The 12,566-nt window shown below is 42.8% G+C and overlaps 2 protein-coding genes across 4 annotated transcripts in view; one reads left to right on the top strand and one right to left on the bottom strand.

The window, feature by feature from the left end:
• ARL3 (ADP ribosylation factor like GTPase 3) overlaps window positions 1-12,566 on the top strand; it is a 537,289-nt gene that overhangs the window by 316,868 nt on the left and 207,855 nt on the right. The window lies entirely within an intron of this gene.
• The window catches only part of AS3MT (arsenite methyltransferase), a 29,751-nt gene that overhangs the window by 16,771 nt on the left and 414 nt on the right, over window positions 1-12,566 (bottom strand). Inside the window, exons 2-9 of the mRNA XM_050804169.1 lie at window positions 12,494-12,534; window positions 12,125-12,252; window positions 9,697-9,847; window positions 9,061-9,197; window positions 7,623-7,692; window positions 5,299-5,380; window positions 3,792-3,923; window positions 3,307-3,449 (exon numbers count right to left, since the gene is read on the bottom strand). Of these exons, the coding sequence (XP_050660126.1) occupies window positions 3,307-3,449; window positions 3,792-3,923; window positions 5,299-5,380; window positions 7,623-7,692; window positions 9,061-9,197; window positions 9,697-9,847; window positions 12,125-12,252; window positions 12,494-12,534 (884 nt within the window). The remainder of the gene's footprint in view (window positions 1-3,306; window positions 3,450-3,791; window positions 3,924-5,298; window positions 5,381-7,622; window positions 7,693-9,060; window positions 9,198-9,696; window positions 9,848-12,124; window positions 12,253-12,493; window positions 12,535-12,566) is intronic.

Here is a 12,566-nt window from a genome sequence, read left to right as displayed (position 1 = left end):
GGCACCTGTAGTCCCAGCTACTCAGGAGGCTGAGGCAGGAGAATGGCGTAAACGTGAGCTGAGATTGGGCCACTGCACTCCAGCCTGAGTGACACAGCAAGACTCCATCTCAAAAAAAAAAAAAAAAAAAAAAAAAGAACCTGTCTCACCAATAAAAAATTAAAAATAAAAAAATTAGCCAGGCATGCTGACACATGCCTGTAGTCCCAGCTACATGGGAGGCTGAGGTGGGAGAATCACTTGAGCCCGGGAGTTTGAGGTTACAGTGAGCTATGACTTTACCACTATACTCCAGCATGGGTGACAGAGACCCTGTCTCTAAAATAGATAAATAAATAAATCAGAAAAATAATATATTAATAGGAAGTTCTTCCACCTTTGGAATAAATAATGACTGTATCTTCTTTTCACTGAAATTGCCATATGTACCCAGTGTTTTGCTACATTATTGCTAATCTTTATAGAAATTCTGCAAAGCAAGTATTATTATCCCTGCTTTTACCGTAGAACAAACTGTAACCCAAAGAATTTTGATGACTTCTTCAAGTTTACCCAAGTAATAAATAATAGAGCCAGAAAACATATACAATTCTGTGTTCCTCAGTAAATGAGATTAGCGTCTAATGAGTAGCATGCCTTTACTAACTTACTAAGTTGTAATATAAAATGATCTTTATTTAGTTAATTGCCAGAGAGATTTAGCATAATTTTGTTCTGGATTCAGTAAATCAAGTCAGCTTGGATCATTCACCTTAACTTTTCCTTTAGCAGTCACTAGTTTCCATTAAGTAGTGTTCTATAAACTTTGATCCAAAGCAGAATCAATGTCTTATCCATCTTGTGACTTAAAGTTCTATGACTGTGATGCATGTGAGTGTTCTGACTTCATCTGTTCCTCTGACTATGGTGTTTCGCTTACCATGGCATTCATAGGATGAAATGAATGACTGCCCAGAGTGAGAATTTGTCCAGATTATTCAGATAAACATCATAAAGCAGAATACATGAATAAATAAGTAGAACATTAATAAAATTCCAAAATACTCAATGGGAAATGACTAGTAATACAGGCTTTCAAGAGTTGGTACCTTTTAGCTATATTTGCATATGCTTTGGGATTTTAAGGAACTGAGAAAACAGCAAAGTTGACTAAATTTTATATTTCTTGTCCTCTAAATATTTTGATAATTTCTGGATTGGTGCAGTGATGTTTTTGTTCCTTCCATATTTATAAATGAAACATCTTTTTTTAGTGTTTCTAAACCTCAAATCTACTTGGCTTGAAATCAAGTGGTTGGAACACTGTTTGACTTTTATTTGAAGCATGTTGTTGATTGAAAATGTCATTGAGGAAGTTTTCAATCAGTATGATCAGTTTGATTCTGTAATGAGCACAGCAACTAATATTTTGAGGAGCTCTGTTTTGAGGACCAATGCTTAAGGTAGACTTTGTTCGTAAACAATATCCCAATAGATTTGTTGACTTGAGGTCTGGTTTTGTTTTTTTCTTTTTCCTAATAGAATTAAGAATTCTAGGCCGGGCGCGGTGGCTCAAGCCCGTAATCCCAGCACTTTGGGAGGCCGAGACGGGCGGATCACGAGGTCAGGAGATCGAGACCATCCTGGCGAACACGGTGAAACCCCGTCTCTACTAAAAAAATACAAAAAACTAGCCGGGCGAGGTGGCGGGCGCCTGTAGTCCCAGCTACACAGGAGGCTGAGGCAGGAGAATGGCGTAAACCCGGGAGGCGGAGCTTGCAGTGAGCTGAGATCCGGCCACTGCGCTCCAGCCCCGGCGACAGAGCGAGACTCCGTCTCAAAAAAAAAAAAAAGAATTCTAATGTTGAAAAACTATGCAGATTTGTATGGGACAAAGCCTAGAAAAGAGAAATGTAGATTGAATCATAATCTAAATCATGGTATGATACAAGAGGGAAAGTTTTGGTGCCATAATTTCTCCTTTCACTGGTGTTGGACTTAAATCAGTTGAAATGTATTTCTGTACCACAATTTATGCTTCAATAAAAGTGTAATTGTCTAGTGACATTCAGAAAAAAATAAAAAATAATAATAATAGAGCCAGAATTTGAACCCAGGTATCTGATTCCAAAGCCTGAACTTTCCCATTTTGAGAAAACAAACCTTACTATGCACAGGGCAGTAAAAATGCCAATTAGTGCCATCATTGAATATTAAAATTTCTTAATTCCTTGACAAAATTAAACAATTGAAATACTATTGTACATACTCCTACTCTTTTCCATCCTACTTCTCTATAACTCTGTTAATCCAATATCTGAATGAGGTTTCCTGTAAAAAGTTTTCTTAGGTGGTTAATGGTATTGTGATTATGGGACACATGCTGAAATATTTAAGGGTAAAATGTCATAATATCTGCAACTTATTTTCAATGGCTCAGCAAATAAATAAATATATATATACACACACATAAACACAAACATGGAAAAATGTTCTCAATTGCTGAAATATAGGTAATGCATATGTGGGTATTCATTGTACTATCAACTTTTCTGTATTCAACAGCTTTTTTTTTTTTTGAGACAGAGTCTCGCTCTGTTGCCCAGGCTGGAGTGCAATGGCATGATCTCAGCTCACTGCAACCTCCGCCTCCCGGGTTCAAGCAATTCTCCTGCCTCAGCCTCCCAAGTAGTTGGGATTCCAGGCACCCACCACCATGCCCGGCTAATTTTTGTATTTTTAGTAAAGACGGGGTTTTGCCATGTTTGTGAGGCTGGTCTCAAACTCCTGACCTCAGGTAATCGGCCCGCCTCAGCCTCCCAAAGTGCTGGGATTATAGGTGTAAGCCACCGCACCCGGCCAAAAACATTTTTATAATAAATATTGAGGGCTGGGCACGGTAGTTCACGCCTGTAATCCCAGCACTTTGAGACGCCGAGGTGGGCAGTTCACTTGAGCCCAGGAGTTCAAGACCAGTCTGGGCAACATGGCAAAACCCTGTCTCTACAAAAAATACAAAAATTAGCCGGGTGTGTTGGTGCGCCTGTAGTCCCAGCTACTCAAGAGCCCGAGGTGGGAGGATTGCTTGAGCCCAGGAGGTTAAGGCTGCAGTGAATAGCCTGGGTGACAGAGTGAGACCCTGTCAATAAATAAATATCGGGAAAAACATGCTTTTTTACTCCACTTGAAACACACACATACATTTAAACACACACACAAACAAACCAACACCAGAAAAGTGGGAAGCAATGCAAAGTCAAGAAAAGATAGCTGGAGCAAGGGCAAGAGCAGAAATAATCCAGCAGTCATGGAAGTTGTTTTATTTACCTTAAATGTAAAATTGGCATCAAACATTAGTTCTTTTTCATGTCCTGTAATTCCTCCATTGTAAATAACTTGGCATCTCTTGGTTGGTCCTGTCTTAGAGCATTTGAAGAGGCGAAATGTTGCAGAAACAAAACGACAGTCACCTAAAAACAGAATTTATTCATGGTTCATCTCCAGCACTCCCTCAGTTGTTGCCTTGCTCAGCAGACAAGGAGCAAACACATTATAAAGATGACTTTCTTCTTTGCATGTCATCAATTATCTTTCTGGGCACTTCACTCTATTTACTGAATGACTTCAAAGTGCTTTATTAAATATCAAAATTGGGGGGGGAGTTGGTTACCATTATACAGGAGACAATATAGCTATTTCCAGATAACACAAAGTATCCCTCAATGAGACTCCTCAGAAGTCACTTACTAATTACCACATTTCAATCATTCAAGCTGTAGTTATAGTAGTCCCTGCTGTCTGTCATATCTTACCGATAACTCTTTCCAGTTCCTTGTTTTGAATTGTAATGAGATTGGCAGTGACCAAACGTGGAGGGCAGAACCCAATTTTTTGAGCAAGGATGGCAAGTTCCTTCCAGTACAAAGCACCACCCAGACACTCACCTAAAAAACAAAAAGCAAAACAACAACAACAACAAAAACCCACAGACCAACCAACACTTAATACAGTATTAAGGGAATTATTATTCTATATAATTAATTATGACATGGTATCAGTTAAAACATAGATCCTAGCAGTAGAAGCTAACTTGAGAATCCCCCCAAGGTCTAGAAAGCCATGGTTAAAATTGGGTGTGCTCCTGACAGTCTCTGGGAACCATTCTTCAGGAGACTCACTGGTGGATTGGTTCTACCCAGCTGCAAGCATAATATTCATGTATGCAGTAGGCCACATTCTGAAAAGCACTATGTTATGTGAATAAAGTAGTATAAAAAATAATTTGTAGGTCAAGCATGGTGGCTCACACCTGTAATTCCAGCACTTTGGGAGGCAGAGGTGGGCAGATCACAAGGTCAGGTGTTGGAGACCAGCCTGGCCAACACTGTGAAACCCCATCTCTACTAAAAATACAAAAATTAACTGGGCATGGTGGCAGGCACCTGTAATCCCAGCTACTCGCGAGGCTGAGGCAGGAGAATCACTTGAACCCAGGAAGTGGAGGTTGCAGAGAGCCAAGATTGCCCCCTGCACTCCAACCTGGGTGACAGAGCGAGACTCCATCTCAAAAAAAAAAAAAAAAAAAAAAAGGTTATCACTGGGTTATATGATTATAAGTAATTTTTTTAAAGAGATAGGGTATTACTATGACACCCAGGCTGTACCTGAACTCCTAGGCTCAAGCAGTCCTCCTGACTCAGCCTCCCAAATATCTGGGGTTACAGGTGTGTGTCACTGTGTCCAGCTTAGTAATTTTTTCTTTTTTTCTTTTTTTTGCATTTTCCAACTTATTAACAGTACCTATTTATTATTACATAGTAAGAATAAAGTTAATATTATTTTAAGAATAAGAACTTTTAATTTCATAGTCAGACTGATGAAAAGCATGCATTTATCTCAACTTCCAGAGACTATTAAAATGATAATAAAGGAATAAAGAACACAATAATGATGAGAACATAAGGGGACTAAGAGGGCACTAGCTCGGGAACAATTGTCTTCATTTCCAAACTAGAGTTTTCAAAGTATTTTTCCCATTCTTTATCCCATTTAATCTTCATAACAGCCCTATAAGGCAGATTGTATTATTATTTACATTTTACAATTTGGAAAATGATAACTCAAAGAGATGAATTAAACTATCCAAAGCCCTATCATTTTTGAATGGCAGAGGAAGAATGGAACCTTGGCCTCATAGCCTAACCCCATGTCATAAAGCCTGATCTCATGTCATAAAGCCTCATCCTGGCTATTAGCAGAAAGGAGTTCTGCACATGAACAACCATCTGCCTTAATACCAAACTAAACAAAATCACCTACCCCATAAAACTTTGTGTGTCCTGATTTCTTCTGGCAGTTCAAGGCTCGTATAGACGTCACTGAAATATAACTCCCCACCATGCTGAAACAGAGCCATATTAGTCCAAACAAGATTAATGATTACATTGATCCTAGATAACAAAGGAAGGAATAGGGGAACAAAATCAAATTTAAAAACCAATAGCAATGTTTAAGCTGACGCTTTGTGAACAAATAACAGCTGCCTCTTTAGTTATAATCAATAGTCAAGTGCCAAGGTTTTTTCCTCCCAGTGGCTTATCCAACAGGTAATAAAATCACATTCTAAGACTGTCTCCTAAAAAAAGATTTTCAGATTACTTAAATTTAAATTTTTAGTCAATCTGAACCAAAAGCAGCCCCAGGTCATTGTAGAACTAACAGAGGGTATAATCAGTATTCATAATCTTTTATCTCTTAAGAATAGTATAACTTTGCCAGGTATGATGGCTCAGGCCTCTAATCCCAGTGACTCAGGAGGCTGAAGTGGGAGGATTGCTGGAGGACAGCAGTTTGAGACTAGCCTTGGCAACATTGGAAACACAGCAAGACCATCTCTCCAATATAGAAATTTAAAAATTAGCCGGGCATGGGGGCATGTGCCTGGAGTCCCAGCTACTCAAGAGGATTGTTTGAGCCCAGGAGTAAGAGGGTACAGTGAGCTATGATAGTGATACTGCACTCCAGCCTGGGTGACAGCAAGACCCCATTTCTATTAAAAAATATAACTTTTTGTAATGTTATTTACTTTTATAACAACACATTATATCTTTAAAATATTATCCTTAAAATGTAAGGCAAATGAGTGATCAGGAACTTAACATTTTATTTAGCTAATTTCAAAAACCTGGAAACCTGGAGATCTATATTCTACAATAGTGTTTCTACCTTTTATAAGTACATTTTTGGTGGAGATAAGTGAACTGGCATGTAAAATGACATACTAACAAAGACATCACTAAATCATTAAATCATTTCTATAGAGATACTTGTATTTGAGTTCTATGACAGCTTTGTAAACCAAAAATCTCAAAACCATGTTGTTAATTTAAAAAAATTATTTGGCTGGGTGCAGCAGCTCATGCCTATAATCCCAGCACTCATGACCAAGGTGGATCATGAGGTCAGGAGTTCGAGACCAGCCTGGCCAATATGGTGAAACCTTGTCTCTACTAAAAGTACAAAAATTAGCTGGGCATGGTGGCACATGCCTGTAGTCCGAGCTACTAGGGAGGCTGAGGCAGAAGAATTGTTTGAACCCAGGAGGCGAAGGTTGCAGAGAGCTGAAATCCTGCCACTGCACTCCAGCCTGGGCAACAGAGTGAGACTCCGTCTCAAAAAAAAAAAAAATTTTTTTTTAGAGGCAGGGGTCTCGCTATATTGCCCAAGCTGGACACAAACTCCAGAGCTCAAGCAATCCTCTTGCCTCAGCATCCAAGTAGCTGGGAGTACAGGCATGTACCACCCACCCAGCTAAAATCTTTTTTTTTTTTTGAGATGGAGTCTCGCTCTGTCTCCCAGGCTGGAGTGCAGTGGTGAGATCCCGGCTCATTGCAACCTCTGCCTCATGGGTTCAAGTGATTCTCCTACCTCAGCCTCTCAAGGAGCTGGGATTACAGGCACGCACCACCACACCCAGCTAATTTTTGCATTTTTAGTAGAGACAGGGTTTCTCCATGTTGGCCAGGCTGGTCTTGAACTCCTGACCTCAGGTGATCTGCCCGCCTCAGCCTCCCACAGAGCTGGGATTATAAGTGTGAGCTACCACGCCTGGCTGAATCTTTCATCTTCTATCATGAAGATACACATCTCATGATACAATGAAGGCTGTGGAGCTCCTGCAAGCTTTCCTTTTAGAAAGTAGTTAATGTAAAATTCATCTTCTGTAACTTCCCAAAGATCTGAAATCATGACAGATAAGAAATCAGAAACCCCGAGAAACACTGTACGTGCTAGAAGAGAGTGTATTCAAAGCAATCATTAGCAGTCAGTGCAAAGGTTCCTATAGCTCCACAGATGCTCTTCTACGATCATGTACAGCAGCAAATAGGAGAGACCGTCAAGAAAGCAAATACCTTAACACATTCAGTGACAACTGTCACCTCGGATTTACTACCTTTTGCAACCTGAGAGGGAAAGTAATCCATATCCGGGGTATTCCTGCCCCTTCCCCCTTTTGCCACCCCTTTTTCATTTAATGGATAAATTAAGAGAGTTGGAGCTCTTAGTTCAAGGGGGAACAAACAAGACTGAACCCATCAGCTCTCACTGATGTTCAAAGATAATTTTCTCACTCTCCTCCTCACCTTCAGCACCCGATATGCCTCCTGAAGCACTTGTTGTTTATCAGGCACAAGGTTAATAACACAGTTTGATCTAAAAGAGAACAGATGAAGTGTCGAGAAAATCTTCACAATACTCAGAGATCTGCAAATCCTTTCAGACTCTAAAGGTGGCTCCCACCTTTCTGTCAAAGCTACCCCATTCTTACTGCCTCCCTCTTCTCTTTCTAATGCCTTCAACTAAGCTTTTCCCCAAGATCAGAGACAGAGTGTTTAAAATCTCAATAAATTGTTAGCAAGTTTGAATGTGCAGAAAAAAAATATCAGGCATGATTCTTACTTGTTTCTGTCCTGATGTTCATCAGGCAACAAGATGAACCCTCGGACCAGATGCCTACCACACAAGGCATTTCTTTCTTTCTTTTTTTTTTTTTTTTCCTGAGATGACGTTTCGTTCCTGTTGCCCAGGCTGGAGTGCAATGACGCAATCTTGGCTCATTGCAACCTCTGCCTCCTGGGTTCAAGTGATTCTCCTGCCTCAGCCTCCCAAATAGCTGGGATTACAGGCATGTGCCACCACACCCAGCTAATTTTTGTATTTTTAGTAGAGACGGGGTTTCGCCATGTTGGCCAAGCTGGTCTCGAATTCCTGACATCGTGATCCACCTGCCTCAGCCTCCCAAAGTGCTGGGATTACAGGCATGAGCCACCACGCCCGGCTGGCACGAGGCATTTCTTATGCCCCATGTAAACAGGCTACGTTCCTCAAAGGCAGCTGTCACTTGGGCATGATTTGGCAATAACAACTTGAGGGAAAAAAGGAAATAGAATCCTATAATTTACCATGGAAATATAATGAAAGATGCAGGTCAGCATGTATTGTAGGAGCCAACTTAGTGGTCCTGCTGGTCTTTTGGGTTCATTGGTTTTTGGTTAAGTTTCAAGTAAGTTCTCTCCTGGTCTAGTGTGTTCTGCTGCTGGTGAGTTCCAGCAGCTCAAACCAGCTCTCTCCCATTAGTAAGCCATGCTAAGTTTAGTCTAACACCCTAAATGAGAGTCAATTCAGCAAACAGTAATAGTGACATCTGTGTGTTCAAAAGGAAATGAGTGCTGGGCGCAGTGGCTAACACCTGTAATCCCAGCACTTTGGGAGGCTGAAGCAGGTGGATCACCTGAGGTCAGGAGTTTGAGACCAGCCTGGCCAACATGGTGAAACCCTGTCTATACTAAAAGAAGATTTAAAAAATTAGCTGGGTGTGGTAGCGTGTGCCTGTAATCCCAGCTACTTGGGAGGCTGAGACATGAGAATCAGTTGAACCCGGGAGGCAGAGGTTACAGTGAGCTGAGATTGGGCCACTGCACTCCAGCCTGGGTGACAGAGCGAGAGTCCATCTCAAAAAATAATTAATAATAATAATAAAGAAAATGGGCTATAGTCATAATAGTAAGAATATAGACCTACACAACAATATCATAGCTCTCATTCTTGATTCCAGCCTCTCCCAATTTCTCAATGTAGCCATGAATAAAAGTCACATTAGATGCCTGGAAGCCATATTTTTCCATGTGATAGTCAAGATACTTTTCAGCCACTTCCACCTAAAGTAAGAAAAATATAGTTTTGATAACATTTTGAAAAAAATACACGACTTTTTCCTAAAAATTTCCTGTCACTAACACAATGCACTTCCCCTAGATTATTTTGGATAAATATACAAGATTCCTGTGGACACGTAGGATGTACTACAACCTGGGACATAAACTCCCTGCTGCCTGTGCAGTTTGGCTTGAATAAACACCTCATTCAATAACAAAATCTTTCAGGATAGATGGCAGCAAGAAGGGAAAGATCAAAGTCCGCTCTGTCATCACAATATTCATATCAGAACAAACCACCGACTTTTGTGTTTGCCCAGAAGAGCCCCTAATTCTTTAAGTTATCAGTTTCCAAGACAGGAAGCACTAGTGGCACAAATGAGCATTGCTAACTAGAGGCTTTCTTAAATTATCCTTGAACAGCCACGAAGAAAAAAACTTTATTTCTCAAAGAACGCTTTTGAGAATCTTTTCCTCTTTGTCTTCCAAATCATTGCCTCACCTGGCCTTTGGTCATGTCTATTCCAGTCACATGTCCCTTTTCACCAACCAGCTGGCTAAGTACGTAGCAATCTCTGCCACCTCCACTACCCAGATCCAAAATCCAGCAGTTTTCTAGATGCTCGGGGATCACCAGACCACAGCCATAATACCTGGGAAATGGAAAACACATATTTTTTCCCTGGAGACTGGAAGACATTGAAACCACTAAATCGTATACACACTTCCCTCCCTCCCTCCCTCCTTTCTTGCATCATTCACTCATACTTCTGATGTTTAGTCTCCACTGAACTGGACACCCATGAAGGCTGGGACTGTATCTGCTTTACCAAGCCATCTAAAATAATGTGTTCAGGCGGGGCGCAGTGGCTCACGCCTGTAATCCCAGCACTTTGGGAGGTCGAGGTGGGAGGATCGCTTGACGCAAGGAGTTGGAGACCAGCCTGGCCAACGTAGTGAAGCCCTGTCTCTACTAAAAATACAAAAACATCAGCTGGGCATGATAGCAGGTACCCGTAATCCCAGCTCCTCGGGAGGCTGAGGCAGGAGAATGGCTTGAATCCAGGAGGTGGAGGTTGCAGTGAGCCGAGATTGTGCCACCGCACTCCAGCCTAAGAGACAGAGTGAGACTCCGTCTCAAAAAATAAATAAGTAAAATAAAATAATGTGTTGAATAAATACATTTAGTCATTAGCTGAGCTTCTAATTCAGGCCCAGGACTGCTAGTTATTGAGGAAAAAAATGTAAGGTTTCTGTCCCATAGGTTTGTTTTTTGTTTCTTGTTTTTTTTTTTTACTTTTTACTTTTTCTTTTCTTTTTTTTGAGATGGAGTCTCGCCCTGCTGGCCAGGCTGGAGTGCAGTGGCGCCATCTCAGCTCACTGCAAGCTCCGCCTCCCGAGTAGCTGGGACTACTGGCGCGCCTGCCGCCATGCCCGGCTAATTTTTTTTTTTTTTTTGAGACGGAGTCTTGCTCTGTCGCCCAGGCTGGAGTGCAGTGGTGCGATCTCAGCTCACTGCAAGCTCCACCATTCTCCTGCCTCAGCCTCCCCAGCAGCTGGGACTACAGGAGCACGCTGCCACGCCCGGATAATTTTTTTGTATTTTTAGTAGAGACGGGGTTTCACTGTGTTAGCCAGGATGGTCTCAATCTCCTGACCTCGTGATCTGCCCGTCTCGGCCTCCCAAAGTGCTGGGATTACAGGCGGTTGCCACCGCGCCAAGCCAATTTTTTGTATTTTTAGTAGAGACGGAGTTTCGCCATTTTAGCCAGGATGGTCTCGATCTCCTGACCCCGTGATCTGCCCGCCTTGGACTCCCAAAGTGCTGGGATTACAGACGTAAGACACCGTCTCCGCCCTCGATCTTTTTTTTTTTTTTTTTTTTTTGGAGACTGAGTTTTGCTCTGCTGCCCAGGCTGGAGTGCAGTGGCACAACCTCCACTCACTGAGACCTCCACCTTCTGTGTTCAAGTGATTCTCCTCCCTCAGCCTCCCAAGTAGCTGGGACTACAAGCGTGCGCCACCACACCCAGCTAATTTTTGTATTTTTAGTAGAGACGGGGTTTCACTATGTTGGCCAGAACGGTCTTGAACTTCTGACCTCAAGTGATCTACCTGCCTTGGCCTCCCAAAGTGCTGGGATGACAGACGTGAGCCACAGCCTCCCGCCCCGTAGGTGTATTTAAGAGGCGAGGTAAAACATTGTACACAGAAAACACTTCCCATGATTTACGGACAGACCGAGTGACAGTGCTGTGGCAGTTTGGGGAAGAGGCCGCTCAAAGATTAGAGAAGGCTCCATGCAGTAGGTGGGACAGCAGGGTGGTGCTGGATGGGCAGGGTTTGGAAGGAGAAAGAAGAGAGAAGGCTTTCCAAATTGGTGACTGCCCGCTGGACAGGAGTGCTGATGGAGTGAGGAAGGGAAGGTTCAGAAGGGCCAAGGTTGATTAGGGAGGGCCGAACTGCGCATATCTTGAATGGCAGATCCAGTGAGTGTGACTATTCTCTGAGCTTGGGTAGGGACTATGGAGCGTTCACATTGGAGCTGCTGCTTCTTTTTTTTCTTTTTTTTGGCAATGTTTTAAAAGTATGCATTTATTTTAGAGATGTATCTGACTGTGTTGACCAGGCTGGAGTGCAGTGGCTATTCACATCCCGGATCACACACTGCAGCCTGTAACTTCTGGACTCACGCGATCCTCTGCCTCAGCCTCCCAAGCACTTGGGACTACAGGCTCACCGGCGCACCCAGATTCATCGGAGGTTCTTAGAGCAGTAAGATGATGGGTGCTGAGATTTAGGATTTTTACAATAGACAAAGCAAGCTGATGGGTTGGTGGCTACGGGTTAACTCCCTAGTGACCTGCATCATTATCTTTTGGGAAAACTGCAGTTTGGGGTCTTCCTGGGGACAGCACGGGACACTCTACCTTAGGGCTACTTCTTCATGTACATTTTGCAAGGCTTCCCGGATGTGCTTGGGGACCGGCCTGGCTGTGGTGACACAGGCGTTGGTCTGGAGGTCTGCCGATTTCTTCAGCACCTGCCCGTAGTAGGTCTGACCCAGCGTCCCACAGTGAAGTGAGGAATAGGGAAGAACAAAAAGAACTGTGACTGCAGCGCGAGGGCTCCATCACCACCTCCACCTCCACTTGGCGGACCTCAGTTCCCTGCAAAGGTCCAAGCCTAGACCCTGCCCTACCCCGACTCTAGGAGTCCGGGAGGACAGGGCGCGGGCCAGGCCAGACTTCCATTAGCCTAGGCTCCACTTGGGCCATTCCAGACCCTACAGCTCTCACCTGCACGTCCTTCCGGATCTCAGCGTCGTGGGGGGCAGCCACTGTCGGGAGGGAGAAAGTTAGTTGAAAGGAA

This window comes from Macaca thibetana, chromosome 9, assembly GCF_024542745.1.
Source record: "Macaca thibetana thibetana isolate TM-01 chromosome 9, ASM2454274v1, whole genome shotgun sequence".
Taxonomy (NCBI): Eukaryota; Metazoa; Chordata; class Mammalia; order Primates; family Cercopithecidae; genus Macaca; species Macaca thibetana.
Note: the sequence above shows the minus strand (reverse complement) of the source record. Positions and strands in the feature narration are given on the sequence as shown.